The sequence below is a fragment of the Belonocnema kinseyi genome, chromosome 1, assembly GCF_010883055.1.
Source record: "Belonocnema kinseyi isolate 2016_QV_RU_SX_M_011 chromosome 1, B_treatae_v1, whole genome shotgun sequence".
Classification (NCBI taxonomy): Eukaryota; Metazoa; Arthropoda; class Insecta; order Hymenoptera; family Cynipidae; genus Belonocnema; species Belonocnema kinseyi.
In genome coordinates this window covers 79193376-79215772 of record NC_046657.1, presented here as the reverse complement: position 1 = coordinate 79215772, position 22397 = coordinate 79193376, and the positions used below count along the sequence as shown (strand labels likewise).

Below are 22397 nucleotides of genomic sequence, written 5' to 3'. Positions count from 1 at the left end.
GAAATTTGAGATTTTTACATTTTCTATTTTTGTTTTTGAAAAATTAATGGAATTTAATCCGTAAGAGGTGGAGCCTTTTTTTCTAGGTAGCGGCAAGGGCATAGATTTATAATATTGTACATAAATAATAAACAATAAATAGTAAATAATAATAAATACATGTACAAAATTCATATTACCAAAGATTTCAAATAGATTGCACAAAAATTTTGGATAGATTCAAAAGGTTTTACAAAGATATATTTCAATTTTTTTTAATATTTCGCAAGGATCCCTATAACTTTCAAAAAGACTTTACATAAATTTCAGATAGATTTAAAAACTTTTACAATGATTTTAATGATTACTCAAAAATCTCAGAAATATTTCGTGCATAATTCAAAAATTTCACAAAGATTTTCACAATTCCACTAATTTTACTAAATATTTCGCGAAGATTTGGAATATTTTGTCAAGATTTCACAAGGATTTAAATTATTTCCTAAAATTTCACCAGTATTTCGCAAATGTATCGGATAAATTTAAAAGATTTCACAAAGACTTGAATCATTTCACGAAATTGTTCGTCTGATTTCAAAGATTGCACAAAGATTTTAATGATTTACAAAAGAAGCCATAAATATTGTAAAGGATGAGCAAAAATTTTAGATAGATTAAAAATATTTCACAAAACTTTTAATTCTTCAAAATTCTAGAGATTTAAAGCTTTCTATGTAAAACAAATCAGTACATATTATATTCTTGTTCTAAATTGAAAAATTTTCAATTAAACGGGGTAAAAAATTAAATAATTTCAACTTAAGGAATATTTTTAATTTAATCAAATCCTTTAATTACGAATATATTATCATGGAGTTATTTTTAAGATAAAAATAGTTCATACAGTTACAACCGCAAGTTTACACTTTTTGATTACTGAAAAATTCTATTATTAAATTTATTTATTAAATGTGATGCAAAAAAATAATATAAAGGAAAACCCAAAACTTTGAAATAAAAAAAATTTTATTGATGAATCATTAAAAATTTTTATTTATTTGATTTAATATTATATTTTATTTTTATTTAAATGCTCAAATTTTGAACGAATTTAGAATCGTTTTGTCAAATCAATTCAGTTCAGTTTTTAAAACTTAAAGTACAGATCCATTAAAAAAATAATTTATTCATTTATATTTATAGTTGATAAAATAACAGTGTCATTTACCCAAAATTTTAAATTCCAAACGCTTTTTATTTTTCAATTGTTTAAGTTTTCAAGACTGCATTTTGAAATTATTTACTTAAAATGTGTACACTTAAAAATGAAAACATAAAATGGAAAATTTCTGAAATAAAAGATTTGAAAATTACGCATTCAGGATGGCTATTTTAATCAAACATTTTTCATGGGGAATGAAATTTTAAAAATCGAACAATAAATCTAAAAATGGTTCCATTCGAAATAATGAAACCTGAACTGTAAATTTAAGAACTGAAAGTGAAAAACTTGAATTTCAAACTTTGAAAAATAAATTTAAAAGTCATTTCATTCAATATCATTTTCAATTATCTAAATGAAAAAATAAATCAATTCAAAAATGTTCAAAATTATACCATTTTAAGTGTCCGTCTACTAGCAGCAGCTGCTGAAAGTGGAGGTAAAAAAAATCGTGGGTTTCAAACACCCAGTGTGAACTTAGTGAGTAAAAAAGTAATTTTGGGGCCATTTTTTTTTTTGAAATTTGATTGATTTTTGTTAAAATTCTAGCGTAACTATATCACATGAAGTGAAATAATTATTTTGTTTCGATTATTTCATACTTTTTTCTTTATAGATGGCTTATAACTTACGGCAACGCGTCATGCGATAGCAGACTGTGAATGTGTAGAATAAAATATAATTGTTAAAATACTGTTACATACATCTCTTTTATCAATTTCTTGTATTTTATTAGTATTACATGTCAAAGTACCTAAAATTTTTATAATAATAAATCGATTTAAAAACGAAAAATCCGATTCATCATTTTATCATAAAATTGACATTTCAACTGTGCAAATAAATATCGTTTTTGAAAGCAACCATGTTGTAATATGTTTTTATGAAAGTAAACTATTTCAAAAGTAGTCATGAATTTTCAGAATAATAAAATTAAAATTGCGCGAGTTGTGAATTTTTAAGTAAAAAAAAAACCATTTTTTCACTTTTTTCTATAATTTTTTTAACAAACTTAAAATAAATAAATGGCTAAAAATCAACTCTACCTTATGGAAGATACCTTAAACTATATCGGATAATTTTATTGTAACAAAATATTTAATAGGGGTTAAACAATACATGATTAAATACCTTTGGGGTGTATATTACCCACGATTCACTTTACCGTGATTTTTATCATGTATGCATATTGAGTGTTAAATCTGGAATTTTGATTCTTTTCGAAAATTCTCCCTTTCAACTAAATGTAAGAATTAGCATTCCCTGTTCCAATCCATAATTTTAATTTTTTCCAAAAATATCCCGTTTCAACTTAGAATGAGAAATCATTCTATTAAAAAAAAAATCCGTCTTTAAGCTCGGAATTTATTTAACTATTGACAATTCCCTGTTCCAAGAAAATTTTAATTCTTTGGAAAAATTTCCAGTTCCAATTTAGAATTTTGTTCCTTTTCGAAAATTTTGAGTAATAGCTCGGAATTTATTAAAATTTGAAAATTCCCGGTTCCAAGTCAGAATTATTATTCTGGATAAATTCCAGTTCCAACTATAAATTTGTAAAAAATTGAATAATTTCCTGTTCAAATTCAAAAAATTCAAAAAGTTTTGTTTTTGTTTAGTTTTGAATATTTAATTTATAATAACTGAAATATTTTAGACTGAAATTAATTAAAAGCCACAGTTTAATTTCTAACATTAAAATCTGCTTATTCTAAAATTGTGAACTGATTCCAAATCGTTTTGCACAATCAATTATTATTTATTTTTTAAAACTTAAACTACAATTCAATTTTAAAAATCATTAGGTAATTTATTTTCACAGTTGATCAAATAAAAATGTTTTTAAATCAAAATCTTCGATTTTAAAAGCGCCTAATTTTTAAATTTTCAAGTCTTTAAAACTGGACTTCACAATTCTTTTAATTCAAATGTACGCTTAAATATCTAAAACGGAAAATTTTTAAAGTGAAATATTTTCGAATCACGCATTTAAAAAATCAAGCAATGAACTTAAGGTGAATTGAAATTTTCTAAAAATATTAGAAAATCATGCAAATTAGAAGTTTAAAAAATATTTAAATTAAATTTCGAACTTGAAATAATTTGAAATAATTTAAACGAAGTATGTGTAGCGATAAAATACGGCTTAAAAAAAATATATATTTAGAAGTTTTGAAAAAAATCTTAATATCCTTCGTTTAAATTCGTTGAAATCATTTCAAGTTTTTAATTAATTTTGAATCTTTTCTAAACTTATAAATATCTCTTGAAATTACTCAAATTTTTTCTACAAATAATACGTGTTGTTCTTCACATACAAATTGAACATTTATTACATATAACAACTAAAATCGTAAGGTTCAAAGTTTAAAAGTTCTTTAAACTTCTAGAGATTCGAAGCTTTTTATGTAAAATAATTCAGTTCATATTCAGGGTGACCGTTTTAATCAAAGAACAAAATTCCCGGTCATTTCACGGTTTTTTCCCGATTCGCAAATATTTTTCCCGGTCAATAAAATTTAAAAAATCGAAATATAAAGCTAAACAGTAAATGTACAAGTAATAAAAAAAAACTAACGCAGTGAAAGTGGAACTCTTGAATTTTTAACTTTTAAAATTGAAGGTACTAACACTTTTCAACTGCATAGTTTCAAGTATAATGAATTTAAGCAGCAAAATTAAGAATTTTTAATATCCATAAATTATAGAGTTCAAAGATTTAGATTAAGTTCCAAAAATATAAATCCAGGTTAACATTATCAATACTTGAAATTAAAGAATCAATCAGTTAACTTAAAAAATGGTCAAAATTATATTATTCAGGTCATTAAATAATTTAAAATTTGAATTTTTTTCAACTTTAACTTCTTAAATTAGAATTTAAATTAATTTCATTTTAAATAGTATAAGCATCCTTGAAAAACTTTTAAATTGAATTTCAAGATCTTGAGAAATCTAGAAGTAATTTAAATTTTTTTCAAATTTAGCTTTATTTTTGAAATTTTTTCAAAACTTCTCAATAATTTAAAAAATTGATTCAATTTGTCCTAAAAATATTAGAAAATCCTGCGAATTTGAAAAATGTCCTTAACATTTTTTTTTAAAATAACAATTGAACACTTATTATTTTTAGGAACAATTAGAGTAATTTTAAGAGTTATTTAGAAGTTTCAAAAAAATTTAAAGTTAATTTAGAACTTGAAATTATTTCAAATAATTGAAATAATTAAAAATTGAAAATGATTTGAATTGGAAAAAATTTATTTATTTTAAAATATGTTTAGAAATTCTCACATTTTTTTCACAAACTTCGTTTAAATTACTTGATATCATTTTAAGTTTTAAATTAATTTCGAATCTTTTGAAAAACTTCTGAATATTTCTTAAAATGACTCAAATTTTTCTACAAATAATACGTGTTCAATTATTATTTATACATCAAAATTCAACAATTTCGCTTACAAATTAAACATTTTATCAAGTAGAACAATAAAAATTGTGACGTTGAAATGTTAAAAGCTTTTCGAAATTTTAACAATTCAAAGCTTTCTATGTCAAACAATTAAGTTTAAAATTGTTTACTTTTAAATATTTAGCTTCAATTTAGTCTTCTTACATTACAAGTCAAATATTGATAAATATTAAATAATTATCCTTTTTCTTAATCAAGTTTTTTTAAATTAAATGGGTTAAAAATTGAATAATTTAGACTGAAACAATATTTTTAATTTAATAAAGGCCTTTAATTAAGAATTAATTACAAATCTGGAAATTCTTGAACTTTCAACGGATTTAGAATAGTTTTATTTTTTTATCAAAACTTTTCAAATTCAAACGTTTTTAATTTTTAACTGTTCAAGTCTTCAATAAAGACTCAAGTTAAAATTCTTTAAATTAAAAATATAAGCATAAAAATAAAAATCTAAAATAGATAATAAAAAAGATATCAATTCAACGAATTATTTACAAAACTGTTGAAATCGAACTTAGACAGATTTGTCTTTAGAAAATATGTAAAATTCCCGGTCAAGAAATAAATTCCGTATCATTTCCGGGTTTTTCCCAGTTCAGCGGCTACCCTGATATTATATTCTTTTTCTAAATTGAAAAATGTCAAATTAAATGTGTAAAAAATTGAATAATTTCAATTTCAACAATATTTTACATTCAATAAAAGCTTTTAATTACGGCTATCTATTATTATGTAGTTATTTTCAAGTTAAAAATAGTTTATAAAGTTTGAACAGCACGTTTACATTTTTTAATGATTCAAAAAAAAATTCCATAAAAATATATTAATCAATTTATTTATGAAATTTAATGTAAAAAATAATATAAAAGAAGACCTAAAGCATTGAAATAAAAATATTTGATTGATGAATCATTAAAATTTTTATTTAAAATTAAAATTGTCGGAATAAATAATATTATATTAATTTCAATTTGAATTCAAACAGTTAAAATCTGGAAATTCTCAAATTTTGAACGGACTTAGAATCATTTTGTCAAATCAATTATTGTTCAGTTTGTAAAACTTAAAGTACAGATCCCTTAAACAAATGATTTATTTATTTATATTTAAAGTTGATAAAATAAAAATGTTTTTATCAAAAATTTTCAATTCAAAACATTTCAAGACATTTTGAAATTATTTAAAAATCGGTTGAAATCGGACTTGGGCTGATTTTTCTTCTGAAAATTCGTAAAATTCGTAAAATTCGTAAAATTAGACTTACTTCGGTTTGGTGTTGCGACTGGTAAACAGGCTGCGAGCTGACGAAAAGTGGCATTTTCGTCGAGGGTCTCTGCTCCTGTTCCGGCACTTCCCAGGAAGGCGAATTGTTGGGATCGAGAGCCAATTGAGCTAATCGCAATTCCGTGACCCAGTCTTTTTTCACCAGAGGATTGTCCGTCTGAAAAGTGTACATTTGTCCCTGCTTCGTCATCAACTGGAGACAACAACTGTCCGCCCAAACCATGTCCTCGTCTTTCTGCTGAATCGACGACTGGATGGTCTGCAAAATCTGTTTCGTCGTGTCCAAAGTCATACCCTAAAAATAAAACAAAAAAGAATAAAATTTAAAATTAAAAAATTAAAATACTTCGACTTGTGTTGTCCACTCAAAAATCCGGGAAACAAATTCCCTGACATTTTTCAGGTCGAATTTTTCATAGTACAGAGCCATGGACATATTTCGGATTTTTCAAAACTTGACAAACTATATTACAAGACATTCTTCTATTTATTAACATCACCGATTAATTAAATAATTAAATAATACTGAAGCACGGTGGCCGTTTTAATTGAAGAAAAATATTCACGTTTTTTTCCCGATTCACAATCATTTTTCACGATCAATGAAATTTAAAAAATCGAACTCTATTCTAAACATTTTTCCATTTAAAGGCATAAACAATAAACAACAAATTAAATTTACACGTATGAAATGGAAGGTACTAACACTTTATAATTTAAATTTTTCTAATGAAATGCAGATAAACTGAAAAATTTAGAACTTTTATCAACTATAGAGTTCAAAGATTCAAATTAAATTCCAAAAATAGAGATCCACGTTAATATTTTTAATACTCTAAATTAAAGAATCGAGCAATGAACTTTAAAAATTTTCAAAATTATATTTTTTAAAGTAATTTTAAGCTAGAAAAATTACAAAATTAAGAATAAATTTTTTTAAATTATAAGTTAAATTATTTTCATTTTAAATAGTTTAAGCATCCTTCAAGAACTTAAAAAATTTATTTCAAAACACTGAGAAAAATTGAAATGGTTTTATATTTTTCCAAATTCAAAATCATTCTTGAATTTTTTTCGAAACGTTTAAATATATTTTTAAATGAATTGAATTTTTTCTACATATTTTAGAAAATATTGCAATCGAAAAGAATTTCAGCACGATCGATTAATTAAATAATTAAAAAAATACTAAAGAACATCATAATTTCTTGAATTTGCCTCTAAAGTCCATGAATTTTAATAATAATTTAAAATTTTATTTTATCTACTTATACATAACATTCACAGCATATTTATGAAAAATAATGTGGGCATTTTATTAAATTCAATTTTAACCGCTTTAAATTCCTATTTTTCTAAGTAGAAATTTGAATTTTCAAAAAATAAGAATAATAAAATAAATACATTTTTTTAAAAATTCTACGAAAAGGCGATTAAAAAAAACATTAATTCTCAATAAAAAAATTTGAATTTTCAACTAAAAAAGATCAGTTTTCGACCAAAAATGGAAGTTAAATTTTCAGTTTACACAATTATTTTTCTACACAAAAACATATTTATTTAAAAAAAAATTTAATGTACTTTTTAACCACATAGTTTTATTTCTAGCCAAAAAGATAAATTTTTAACTAAAGTGATGAATATTCAATTGCAATACTTGAATTTTCAAGCAAAAAATGAATTTTCAAAGAAAACGATTAATTTTCAAACAGGAAGATAAATTTTCTACAAACACGATTTTTCAAAAAATATATATGAATTTTCAACAAAAAGGTTGTGAATATTAACTAAAAAAGACCAATATTCAACCAAACAGTTGAATTTTCAACTAAAATTATGAATATTGAACTGGAGTACTTGAATTTAAAATGAAATGCTGGAATTGTCAAATACAAAAAGACAAATTTTCAAACAAATAGTTAAATTTTAAACTAAAAAAAAATTCATTTTCAACTAAGATTAATTTTTGCTGAATATGACGAAAATTTATAGAAAATACATGAATTTTTAACCAAAAAGAAGAATTTTTAAATAACAGGATTAAATTCAAAGAAATAAAATTTCTACAATAAAAGTCGATTTTCTATAAAAAAAATAGTTTTATTTAAAACCCATGTACATGAGTTTTCAACAAAATAAATGAATTTGCAATTAAAAAAGATCAATTTACATGAAAATTGTTCACTTTTATACTGTAAAAGGTCCATTTTCAACTCAAAGTGGAACGGTTACATTTTCAGTTGAAAAAATTAAGTTTCAACCAAACTGATAAATTAGCAACTAAAATTATAAATCTTCAACTGGAATAGCTTCATTTTATGCCAACGAAAAAGATGAGTTTTCTATCAATAAGATTAATTTTCTACAATAAAAGACGAATTTTTCACAAACAACATGAATTTTCCAAAAAATAATTTAATTTTTGAATAAGAAATATCAATTATGAACCAAATAGTTATGTTTTCATAAAAAAAAAGATCAAGTTTCAACCAAAAATAAAATAGTGCAATTTTTCGTTAAAAATTAAATTTTCGGTAGAAAATTCCTTTTCAGCCAAAGAAAAAACAAGTTTTCAATCAAATAGCTAATTTTTCAAACAGAAAAATTAATTTTCAATTAAAACTATGAACCTTCAGAAAAGTAATTTTATTTCCAAACTAGAAGATGAATTTTAAACTAAAATGATAAATATTTAACTGAAATACTAGAAATTTTGGACTTGAAACAGGGATTTTTTAAACTAAACTAGTCAATAAGGAAAATTTTTTTTTAAACAAACTGTTGCATTTTATAATAAAAAAAATAAATTTTATTCAAGATTAATTTTCTACCAGAAAAGACGAATTTTCAACAAGAAACATAAATTTCTAACTAAATATTTGAAATTCTTAAGAAAAAAGGCAAATTTGTTTCTTAAAAGAAAATTAATTTTTAACCAAATTATTACATTTTCAACTAAAAAAGTGGATTTTCAAAAATATAATTCAATTTGCACCAAAAAAAGTGAAGTTATAGTTGATATTAAAAAAAAAAGATTTTAATATTGAATAAGAAACAGTCGAATTTAAACAAAAAGTCAAATTTTTAATAAAATTCTCAATGTTGAGGTACAAAAATTAATTTAAAAAAATATATTCCAAAAAAATAGTTAAGTTCTCGTCGAAAGAAGTGAATTTGCAACTAAAAAATAAATAAATTTTTAACATAAATGAAATAGTTCAATTTTCAGATAAAAAAAATAATTTGAACCGAAAAGAGTAGATTTAAATAAAATACTTATATTTTCAACCAAAAAGATGAATTTTCAACTCAAATATTATTTTTTAACAACAACATTTTAACAAAGTAATTATTCTTTTAACCAAAATAAATGAATTTGCAATCAAGACGAATAATTTTCCCAAAAAAGTCCATTTTGAAACACATAGTTGAATTTTCAACTACAAAAAAAATCAATTTTCTAGAAAAGAAAAACCAATTTTTACTAAATTAGATTGTCAACCGGAAAATGATTTTTCAACCAAAAAGATTAAGTGTTATGCGTAATGATTGAATTTTAACCGAAAGAGATGAATTTTCAATAAAATACACGAATTTGCATCTAAATGATTGATTTTTTAATTAAAAGAGGCAAATTTTTACCAAAAAATGGCACGTTGAATTTACGGTAAATCAATTTTTAAGGAAAAAACAAAATTATTTAAAACAAAAATTAGTTTATTTTAAACCAGAGAAAAATCTTCAACAAAAAACGTAAAATTTAATACAATAAAAGACAAATTTCCAACCGATAAAATTTTTATACAAAACAGTTGAATTCAATAAAAATAATAAGAAAATAAAAAAAAAAGAAGACGATTCTTTTCAAACTGAATAACTGACCCTTTGACTCTATTTTACGAATAAACTATTAACTTTTATCAATAATTTTTATAAAAAAAAACATTGAAAAACAACATTACAACAAAATAGTTCAAGTTTAAACTGTAATAATTAAATTTTTTAGCCAGGAAAAACAGAAATTTCAACAAAATTTAATTTAAAAATTTTCATTCCTTAAAAGCTGAATTCTGACCGAAAAATATAGTAGCTGATATTACTGTTAAAAACGATTAAAATTTTTAAATAAAAACAGTTTAATTCAGACAAAATACATACATAATTCTTAAATTCCTGAAATAATTTTTTACTGACTCGATTTTTTCTCAAAATTGTCAAATATCATTCTGCTAAATATTTCTTGGTTTTACTCAATTTTTTATTTGTTTTTATTTTGTAAACTTACCAAATTAAAACATTTTGCTTCAAAATTTTATGAAATCTTTTTCGAAATTTTATGAAATCTTTTTATGTGTTTAAAACACTTTTTTAAATTTTTCTTAAAGTTCATTTTTGAAAATAAAAAATTATTAAAAATTTTCACACGAATATAAGGACGATTATTATTTTTTTAAATCTTATCAGCCCTTCTAATCTCTTAAAATTATTTAAATTTTTGCTGCAAAATTAAAAAAATTGCCCTAAAATCTTTCAGATTCTGCTTTGACAATTTTTTTTAATCTTTTAAAATCTTTTAAAATAATCTCTAAAAATTAATTTTTTGTAATAAAATATTATTTTAATTTTACCTATGAACCTTACATAAATGTGTTTCATTTTCGTGAAACTTTACAAAATTCTTAAAAAATTTTGCTTCAAAATCGTTTACACACTTTTTAACAATTTTAGGAAATAATTCAAAATATTTTGTGATCTTTTTTCAGTTTTCTCTTGAAATTCCTTACAAAAGAATCCTTAAAAAAATTCCCATGAATCTTAAGAACTTTTGTTCATTTTCTAGACACTGACAAAATTCAGTTTATACCTAAAAAAAAATGGATAAATCCTGAAAAATTAAAATATTGTCTCAACGTCTTTACATATTCTTTTATCCCATATTTTGAAATCCAAATTTCAAATAACGACAAGATTTTTAATTGACAAAAAATAAAATTGCAAATTTCAAAATATCAAAAACTAAAATTCAGCGACTTCAAGATTGACTTTTACAATAAACGAATTATTAAATTTCCGACAAATGTTTCAATTCCCGAAATTTTTAACTGTGAAACATAGTTAATTGATTAATAATTTGTGAGCTATTAATATAATTTAAAATAAGGCAAACGATTTAATTAATCATTTATTAATAATATATTAATTATTTTCGGAAAACAAGGAATATGATAAACCCCTAAATATTTTTTTTTCTACTACAATAAAATAACCAACTCTTAAATGTGATATTTTTATTCAATTAGACTTTGTAACGAAGCAAAAATATTTTAACATTTGTATGTCACTCTTAAAGAAAGACCATTAACGAAATTTTTTTATTTTTTGGTAACAATTAAATTAATGGAATATTATCGAAGTGTTATAATAAATCAATGTTGAAAATAAATTCTGAGAATTGAGAACAAGAAAATAATTATTATTAGCTTGTATTTAAATTTATATAAATATAATTTTCATAAGATTCTTGAGAAAATGTAGAAGCTTTTTAAATATTTCAAGGATATCAGAAAAGAATCTATTAAACTTTAAGAACTTGTTTTATTTTATAGGATTTTACAAAATATTATGAAAAATTCCAGTCTCCAAATCTAAAAAAAAATTACGTTACTATCTTCTAAATTTTCCCAGCAATTTTAAGAAAATTTGTTTTATTCTCTTGGAAACTTTCAAATATTATTTTCAGTTCTACTAAATATTTCTTGAATTTACCCGATTTTTGTTCGTTTTTATTTTGGAATCTTACCAAATTGAAACATTTGACTTTAAAATCCTCTAAACTATTTTTGAGAAATTTTAGAAAATCGTTTATGTTTACAAAACTTTTTCGATTTTCTCTTATACTTCATTGTTCAACATAAAAAATTCTTTAAAACTTTTACACGAAAAAAAGGAAAATTCTCTTTTTTTTTTTTATTTTGTCACACCTTCGAAACCTTCTAATTTCTAAAAATCATTCAAATTTTTCCTGCATTTTTTATTTATTCTGGAAAGTTTTAAAAATTGCGCTAAAATCTTTCAGCTTCTTCTTTGACCATTTTTGAAATCTTCTGAAATCTTTTTAAATAATCTCTTCAAATTTTTCGAAATAAAAAATTATTTTAATTTTTTCTATGGAACCTGAAAAAATATCTTTCATTTTCGTGAAACTTTACAAGTTTTAATTATTTTTAAATCGTTTCAAATTTTTCCTAAAATAGTGTAATATGACAAAATTGCAAAATTTTGTTTTAAAATCTTTCAAACTCTTTTTAAAAAATTTTAAAATCCCCAAGAATTTCAAGAACTTTTTTTCACAACCTGACAAAATTCAGTTTACCTACAAAATTTGTAAATCTTGAAAAATAAAATAAAAATGGTCTCGACGTCTTCCATATTATTTTCACTCACATTTTAAAATATTTCAAACTTAAAATTATTATTTTTTAAATAAAACCGAAACCATTTCTCCTCAAATCTTTCATAATTATTAAAAAGCTTTCAACTCGTTTATTCGGGGTCTTCGGGTATTTTCATACCGGAGCGATAATTAATGGAAATGATTCAATAATAAAAAAAAAACAGAAAAGCACTATTAGAAAACGTCCACTGTACATGCATACAATTTTTATTTAGAACAATAATTTTGTTTTGCCTTGTAAAAAAAGAGTCCGGGGACGACCGTTATGATATTTTACAGTACCTCCGAATTCAGTTTTTAAAAAGTTTTAATTTTTGTGGGGAAAAAAAAGACGGAGAAACTGTACCCGATTGACCACACGACGAACTATCACATGCCCTTAAAAGTGGCATTTTGGACGTTAATGGGCTAAAATTAAAATCGAAATTAAAATCGATAATATGTACCTCGTAGGTTCCTTTGAGCTGAGCAACGAGGTCGCTTATCCTCGACATTACTTCATAATCGTGCATGAGATCGTTCATCTCAGCACAGAGACTGTCTGCCCCGAGTTGTCCACTTTGTCCGCTCTGTCCACTTTCGCCACTTCTGTCCGATCTCAAACTGCTTCCTTTGTTAAGGCCGGCAGTCAACAGACGACTCAGAGTTGGCGAGGTGCTAGTATCTTGAATCTGCAATTTTATCATTTAATTTCTCTATTGGAATTTCTGAAATTACGATTTTTTTTATCTGTCGAGCGAAAAAAATTGGTTCATTTTCAAATTTTTCGCAAAGTCTCCAATTTTTCAACTAAAAAAATTGCACCATAAGAAAAAAAGTCTTTTAATCACTTGTTTGCAACCATTTTTTCAAAAATATTGCACATTTTACGAAAAATTTGAAAAAGAACCGATTTTTTTTGGGGTCGGCAGATAAAGAAAATCGATTTCAGAAATTCTTCAGATCAGAGTGAAATAAAAAAATTCGTGTCATTTTTTTCCTTTCAAGAATAAGGGGAAAAAAATGTTATAAGAAAAAGAAAAATTGAGATATTCTAATAGAAAATATATTTAGGAGACTCACTTCAACCTCCGAGACTGGATGCGTCCATTTTAGAGTGAGTCTTTCGTTTCCGGAAAAATCCTCCGTGGCTCTAGACGCCACGGAAACGCAGACTACTAAGTCATTTAAAAGGAGAAGACGTCTTCTCTTCGATTTTGTGATCATACCGTTTTGGTTGAACTCCTGGAAGAGATTTAAAAAAAATTGTAATTTACCGATTTGAAGAGTTTGGAGGTCATGTCTAAATTAAGATAAAAAAAATCATGAAAAAAGTCGATCCGTCACAGCAATATAAACAGACTGCGCACAATTTTTCACAGTACAGAGCCATAAAAATATTTAACATTTTTTTAAATAATAAATTCGAAATATTTATAAACTTTCGCGTGTTTATGAAAAATTATATAAAATACAAATAATTTGTATAAAAAAATACAAAATTTTCTTACATACATAGGCACGATGGATTAATTCAATAATTAAGTAATACCAAAAACATCATATTCATTCCTTGAATTTGTCTCTAAAGTACCAAATAGTTTAATTTTCAATTAAAAAAGATGAGTTTCCAACCAAGAAAACGGAATAGTTCAATTTTCAGTTAAAATAATTACTTTTTCATCAGTTTCAACCAATTTGATGAATTTACAATTAAAATTATAACTTTTTAACTTAAATAAATAAGTTTGAAACAAAAAGATGATATTTAGTTAAGTTTTTAACTAAAAAGGAAAAATATTCAAACGAATAGTTGAATTTTCAGTTAAAAAAAAAAAAAAAATTCTAACAAAATAGTTAAATTTTCAACCACAAAAAACAATTTAAAAATAAAATTACGAATATTTTATTGTAATACTTGAATTTTAAAACAAGATTAGTTATTATTAAAATTAAAAAAAAAACGATTTTTTAACAAGATACATGAATTTTCCACAAAATAGTTGAATTTTGTACCAAAAAAGACAAATTTAAGTATTACTCAAAAAATAATATTAATTCCTTGAATTTATCTCTAAAGTACCAAATAGTTGAATTTTCAAGTGAACAAGATCAGTTTCCAAACAAAACGGAATAGTTGAAATTATCAGCTAAAATAATTAATTTTTCACCCGAAAAAGCCAATTTGCAACCAAATTGATGAAATTTTCATTAAAATTATAAATCTTTAACTAAAACAGATAAGTTTTAAACAAAAAGACGATAATTAGGTGCATTTTCAACTAAAAAAAAAAAAAAAACGAATTTTCAACCGAATAGTTGAATTTTCAGTTAAAAAAAAAACAACAATTTTTAACAAAGTAGTTAAATTTTCAAACATAAAGATAAATTCAAAAATAAAATTACAAATATTTGATTGTAAAACTTGAATTTTAAAACACGAGGATTAATTTTTAATAAAATTAAAAAAAAAACTATTGTTTAACAAGATACATGAATCTTCCACAAAATAGTTGAATTTTGAACCAAAAAAGACAAGTTTCCAACCAAATAGTTGAAATTTGAACTAAAAAAGATCAGTTTCCAACCAAAAAACGGAATAGTTCAATTTTCAGTTAAAATAATTAATTTTTCACCCGAAAAAGCAAATTTTCAACCAATTTGATGAATTTGCAATTAAAATTATAAATCTTTAACTGCCATAGATAAATTTTAAACAAAAAGATATTTTAGCAAAAATGTTTCACTTTCCACCAAGTACTTTTATTTTCAACGAAAAAAGATTAATTTTCAAATAAGAAGATTAATTTTCTACCGAAAAAGGCGAATTTTCAACACAATACATAAAATTTTAACTAAATAGTTGAAGTTTTAACTGAAAGACAAATTTTAAATCAAATAGTTGAACTTAAAAAAAAAAAAAAAAAAACGATCCATTTTTAACCATAAATGAAATAGTTAAATTTTCAGTTAAAAAAACATTAATTAAAAAAAATTAAATCTTCAATTAAAGTGATGAATTTTAAACCAAAAAGATAAATTTTCAACAAAAATTATGGAATATCTAACTGGATTAGTTAAATTTGCAACCATAAAGATCAATTTAGAAATAAAATTACGAATACTTGAACACTTGAATTTTAAAACATGAAGGTTAATTTTTTATAAAATAAAAAAATAATTTTTCAACAAGATACAGGAATTTTCCACAAAATAGTTGAATTGTGAACCAAAAAAGACAAGTTTTTAACCAAACAGTTGAATTTTGAACTGAAAAAGATAATTTTCCAACCAATAATGAAATAGTTAAGTTTTCAGTCAAAATAATTAATTATCCACCAGAAAAAGCAAATTTTTAACCAAATTTATGAATTTTTAACTAAAAAAGACCAATTTTCAACCAAACTGTTGAATTTAAAACTAAAATAGATCCATTTTTAGCCATAAATAAACTAGTTTAATTTTCAGATAAAAACAAATATGTAAAAAAATATTTTTAAAAAATACTTGAATTTTCAATTAAAGTGATGAATTTTAAACAAAAAAGATCAATTTTCTATACAATTAAAACAAAAAAACATTTTTTAATACAATACATGAATTTTCCACAAAATAGTTGAATTTTCAACTAAAAAAGTCAAGTTTTCAACAAAGTAGATGGATTTTGAATTAAAAAAGATCAGTTTTCAACCGAAAATGGAAGTTACATTTTCAGTTTAAAAAAAAATTTAACCAAACTAATGAATTTTTAACTAAAATTATGAATCATCAACTGGAATTGTTGAATTTTTAACAAAAAAGATGAATTTTGAACTAAAAAAGATAATCTTTCAAATAAAAAGTGAACAGTTAAAGATGAATGTTTAACTAAAGAGATGGAATATTGAACTGAAATAATTATATTTTCAATTTCAAAAAAAATTTAAAAATATACAATTTACAACAAAATAGTTACAAGTTTAAACTGCAATAATTAAATTCTCAGTAAAAAAATTCACTTTCAGCCAGGAAAAAAAAACAATTTTCAATAAATCAGCTCAGTTTTCAACCAAATAGAAGAGTTTTCGATTGAAACAATGAACCTTAAAAAAATTCGTTTAAAAAAAAGGGTTTATCTCTTAAACAAGTAACAGAATTTTCATTCCAAAAAAGCTCAATTCTGAACAAAAAATATAGTAACTGATATTTAAATTAAAAAGATTTTAATTTGTAATGAAAAACATTTTAATTCAGCAACAAAAATACGACTTTTCAACATCAATTAAATTTTTAACTACGAAAAAATTTTCTATGAAAAAAGAGAAAATATTGACAAAAAACTCGTAAATTTCCAACAAAATACATGTAATTACAGCGAAATACTTTAATTTTCAACTAAAAACGTTCAATTTTTAACTAAAGACAGATATTCAAATTTTCAGTTCAAAAAATTAATTCCGAACAGAAAAAAACGAGTTTTAAACAGAACAATTTTGGAAATATTTGTAAAAAAACGAAAAACGGCATATTTTTACATTTTATGTAATGGTTTTCCAAAAAATGGATGGAAGTGAGCTAACCTGGGCCCATCTTGACCTGAATTTAATAAGCTTTTAAACTAAAAAAACAAACTTGAGAAAAGTTGAATCGTTTTGGAAATATTAATAAAAAACGAAGAAAGTACGAAAATTTGTGCATATTTTTACATTTTCTGTAATGGTTTTAAATAAAATGGATGAAACTGAGCTAACCTAGGCCCATCTTGACCAGAATTTCATAAGTTTTCTGAATTAAAAAAAAGAAACTTGAAAAAAGCTTAACTGTTTCGGAGATATAGGGACAGAAAAAAATGCCTGTAAGATTTTTGCACATTTTTACATTTTCTGTTATGTTTTTCTTCTTCCGTCGTCAAGAATGCAAAATAATGTTAAACAAATTGTTGAATTTTCAACAAACAATATTAATGTTTATCAAAAAATGTTATAGTTGATATTTCCACAACAAAATTTTAACATTTTGTTGAATTTTCAAGCCAAAAAGCCTAATTCTCTATAAAACAATTTAATTTTGAAAATAAGAACATAAAATAACAATAAAAAAGTTTATTTACAATTATTCATTTGACTTTTTTAACAAAATATTTAAATTTAGGTTAAAAAAAAAATTTTTTTTAAAAAGAGTTGTTAATTTTATTTTTTAACTAAAAAACGAACTTACAACTAAAATTATGAATCTTTAAAGAAAAAAAAATGAAACTTGAAAAAATTCGTTCAACTTTCAACCAAGTAGTGGAATTTTTAATAAATCATTTTTTTGGTTACAAATTCTACTATTTAGTTACAAATTTAATTATTTTGTAGAAAATTAAAGTCTTTTGTCAAAAAGTAGTTGTTTTTGGTCGAATATTTATATTGTTTGGTTGAAAAGTCATCCTTTTTTATTGAAAATTAATTCTTTTTATTTAAAAAGTCTATTATTGTATTTTTGTTTAAGAAATAATCTCTTTAAATAAAAAAACCTACTTTTTGTGAAATCTCAAAGATTGTTATGAAAAATTCATCTTTTTTGGTCTGAAATTTATACTTTAGTAAAAAATTCATATTTTTTTTTTGAAAATTTATCTTTTTTATTTGAAAATTGATTCCTTTTATTTGAAAACTCTATTTTTGAATTTTTATTTAAAAAATAATCTCTTTTATTAAAAACCCATACTTTCTGTGAAAATTCTACGATTTTTTTAAAACTCATCTTTTTTAGTCAAAAATGTATACTTTTGTAGGAAATTAATATTTTTTGGTTGAAAATGTATCTTGCGGTGGAAAAATATTTTTTTCTAAATTTTTACAAATTCACCTTTTACGTTGGAGAGTTAATAATTTTTATTAAAGTCTAATATTATATTTTTGTTGTTTAGTTAAAAACTGCAGAAATTCGTTGAAAGTTTAATTATTTTATTGAAAATTATACTAGTTTCTTAAAAAGTCACCTTTTTTTGTTTAAAATGAAAAGGTCAGTTCTTTTGATCAAAAACAACACAAAAAAGTATATTCCTGTTACAGAATTAACCTGAATTCAACTATTTTGTTAAACAGACATTTTTTTGTCGAAAATTCATCCTTTTTGGATGGGAATTTCTTTTTTACTTGAAAAATCGTCTTTTTGGGTGGCAAATTTAACTATTTGCTAAAAAAAAAAATCACCTTTAGGCTAAAAATTCAAGTCTTGATTAGAAATTCTACTATTTGCTTGAAAATTCAACTATTCTCTGCAAAAGTAATTTTTTTAAATAAAAATTTCAATCATTTGCTTCAAGATTCGTCGATTAGGAAAGTGTAATAAAAACTGTATTTGGTGTGCAAGTTGTAATTTTGAATAAAATGTTAATTTTTCAATTGAAAAAAGGTAACAAAATATGAGAAACCCCAAAATAGGAGAAAAAGGTGAGAAAATTGAAAATAGGTGACACTCTGTGATGACTGGAATAGATTGAATGAGAGGTTCTCGTTGAGTGTACCACTACCAATATTGGCGCGAAATTTAAATTCAAAGAAAGTCTTTTCTTTTTTAGAATCATACGAATTTTCTACTGAGAAATTGAAAAATTCTTACCAACTGAGTAACGTCGTCTTCTCTTATCAGGTACCGCGAGGACGAAGAGAGCGGCCGATGCGAGAGTTTTCCCGACACCTGGCGAAGCATCTCCTTAAACGCCTGAAACTGTTCAGCTTCTCTTTTTCTCTCGTTTAGCATTTCCGCTAAACTTTCGAGCTGCGTCAACGCCAACTGCAAAGACATCCTGTCGTGATGTCCATGCGGCGTGTGTTTCAATAAGTCCTGGGTGGAAAAAAAATCCAAAAATTCAAATACACGGTCATTTCCCTGTTTTTTTTACTGATTCGCAAACATTTTTCACGGGCAATAAAATTAAAAAATTCGAAGCTGTAAACAATAAAGTAAAAATTGAAACACTCAAAGTGGAATTCTGGAATTTTAAACTTTTGGAATTGAAATTTAAAAAGTTTAGAAATTGAACAATTTAAAAAAAATGTTAAAAAATACTTCTTAAAGTATAAGTTAAATTACTTTTATTTTAAATAGTTTAAAGATTCTTGAAAAGCTTCAAAGTTTTATTTCAAAATCCTAAGAAATCTAGAAGTTATTTTACATTTATTTGAATTAAAAATTTCGTTTTAAAATTTGTAAATATCTTTTGAAATATATCTAATTTTTCCTACAATTTTTAGAAAATTCTACAAATAACAAAAAAATTTCTTAAAATCTTCCAGATTTTTTTTTAACAATTTTAGATATCTTTTAAAATAATTTTGAATATTCTCTTAAAATAATTTTTCAAAATGAAAAACTATTTTCAATCAGAACAATTCGACTAATTATTTAAAAAACTATTGAAATTAAACTTGGAGAAATGTTTCTTCCAAATATTTGTAAAATTCCCGGTCAAAAAATAAAATTCTCTTCCCGGTCTCAGAAAATTCCCGATTTACCCGGTTTCCCGGTCCAGCTGACACTCTAATTATGTATAAAGAATAAGAAGTGAAATATCAAACTTACTTGTAAAAATAGAATAAATTGGGGAAACCTCTGTACGGGTTTCACCATCAGTCCAAAGAAAGATAATCGGTCATGGGCGCTTATTTGCTTCACCTAAAATTCAAAATTATGAAAATTTATTCTCAAATCTCGTCTCACGATTTTGGCGCGAAATTTAAATCAGATTCTTAACAAGTACCTTAAAAAAATCAGCAAGTGCAGTCTTTCGTTTTGATTCTTGCTTCGCGAGGTCCATCGCCACCGAAAAATTGTTAATAAAATCACTGTAGATGTCGAGAACGATCGCTTTGCTGAAACTCGCGACAAACACATCGCCGAGTTTCTCCTCTTTATCCCACGATCTCACGTACTCAGCGAGCGCAATTCTGAATATCGTGTGGCACTGTAGAATCTCCGGAAGTCTATGAAAAAGTGTTGCAATTTTCGATTGACTTAAAATTGGCGGTGACGATTCTTCCAGAGGCTTCTTGTAGTCCTGTCAAGAATATAAATCCATTCGTCAATTCATTTCAGAACTACCGAATGATAAGATTTCCTTTACCCAAGGATTCGTAAACATTTACGAAGAGATTTTAACGATTTTTGGGTATTTTAAAGGACTACAAAGTATTTCAAAAAATTACACACTTTTTTTCGAATTTAGCGATATTTCCACAAGTTTTTTAGGGATTTTATGAGATCTCAAGGAATTTTAAAAATATTTCACAGATTTCAAAGGGGTTTAGAATATTATAAAGGATTTGAAGGCACTTGAAGGATTCTTAATGACTTTTGAAATAATTTAATATATTTTTATACATTATATGAGATTTCAAGAGATTCTTAAATATTTCCTAGGATTTCAAAATATTTGACGGAATTTAAAGGATTTTAAACGATTTTGCTAGGAATTACTACGATTGATACGAACTTTAAAGGATTGTTATGGATTTTTATTTTTACAGAAATTAAGCCTCCTAAATGAGAATTGAACTCCTTACTGGTCGTTTTAAGTAGAAAAATTTTAGAAACGAAAAAATATAAAGTCAAAATTAAACCATTTAGTTAAAAAATTATGTAATTTGTTGAAAATACATATTTTTAGAGACCAAAATTAATGGCCTTCGATAAAAATTCAACTATTTGATTAAAAATGTAAGTTATTTTGTTGAAAAAGCGTCTTTTCTAGTAGGAAATTAATGTTCTTGAATGAAAAATTCATTTTATTTCGTTAAAAATTAATTTTTTGAATGGAAAATTTTACTATATTATTATTTCTTAAAAATGTATCTCTTGTAGTTGAAAAATCCACTATTCGGTAAAATGTTCTGTATTTGGTTTTAAATTATTTTTTCTTTATATTTCTCGGTATTTTGTGAATCGTTTATATGGCGTACATATTATGAGAATTAACAAAATTTAAATGAGATTAAAATCCAATTTAAAATCCTATTTAACATCCACTAATCAAACTAATTTAGACAACCACAATAAAATGTTTCTATTGAAAATTAAAAAAAGATAACAATTTTTTCCTAAAAAGAAAAGAATTTTTTTTCTTTTTTTGGACTAAGGATTGCCTATTAATATTTTTCATAGAAAACAAAAAACGTAGTTTTATTCGCGGACAATTGTGAGAAAATAGTGCCTTTAGCGCCATACGTCTTTCTTGTTAGAAAAAATAATCTTCTAGTACGTTTTGTATAAAATGTATCTCTTTTTATTGAAAATTCCACTATTTGGTTAGAAATTTGTATTATCTGGTAGAAATTTAATTTTCTTGACTGGAAATTAATTTTTATTATTAGAAAATTAATTTTTTGAACGGAAAATTAAACTTTTTTTTGTTGTTAAAAATGTATCTCTTAGTCAAAAATTCTACAATCTGGTTGATATTTTGTTTTTAAACATATTTTTAGTTGAAAATTCCACTATTTAGTTGTAATTCTGTTAGACAATATTCTGGTTGAAAATTTGTTTTTAAGAATCGTTTTAGTTGAAAATTAATTTTATTTAGTTGAAGATTTAATTATCTTGTTTAATATTGAGGTATTTTGGTAAAAATTATTTCTTTTTTCTGGTAGAAAATGTACCTTCTTGTTTTGAAATTCATTTTTTAACGGAAAATTTAAATATTCTTTTTTTTTGTTAAAAATGTATTTATTAGTTGAAATATTGTTCTTAAACATCTGTTTAGTTGAAAATTCAACTATTTGTTTGAAAATACGTATTTTTTGGAAGAAATTTAATCTTCTTGTTTGGAAATATAATTTCCTTTTTAATTTATTTTTATTTAGTTAAAAATTTGTGTCCTTTGTTAAAAATTCGGCTTTTTTGGTAGTCAATTTTCTTGCTTGCAAATTGATTGTAATTACTGAAAATTAATTTTTTGAACGAAAAACTTACTATTCTACTTTTTGTTGAAATTTGGTTTTTAAGTATATTTAGTTGAAAATTCCTCTATTTGGTTGTAAATG

At 23.7% G+C, this 22397-nt stretch overlaps 1 protein-coding gene across 2 annotated transcripts in view; it reads right to left on the bottom strand.

Moving 5' to 3' along the window:
* LOC117171618 (rho guanine nucleotide exchange factor 10-like) overlaps positions 1-22397 on the bottom strand; it is a 107160-nt gene that overhangs the window by 2336 nt on the left and 82427 nt on the right. For both annotated transcript variants that reach the window (XM_033359095.1, XM_033359105.1), the window contains 6 exons: positions 20120-20416; positions 19942-20034; positions 18979-19203; positions 13474-13635; positions 12858-13082; positions 5938-6252 (listed from right to left, as the gene is read on the bottom strand). In XM_033359095.1, coding sequence (XP_033214986.1) covers positions 5938-6252; positions 12858-13082; positions 13474-13635; positions 18979-19203; positions 19942-20034; positions 20120-20416 — 1317 coding nt within the window. The remainder of the gene's footprint in view (positions 1-5937; positions 6253-12857; positions 13083-13473; positions 13636-18978; positions 19204-19941; positions 20035-20119; positions 20417-22397) is intronic.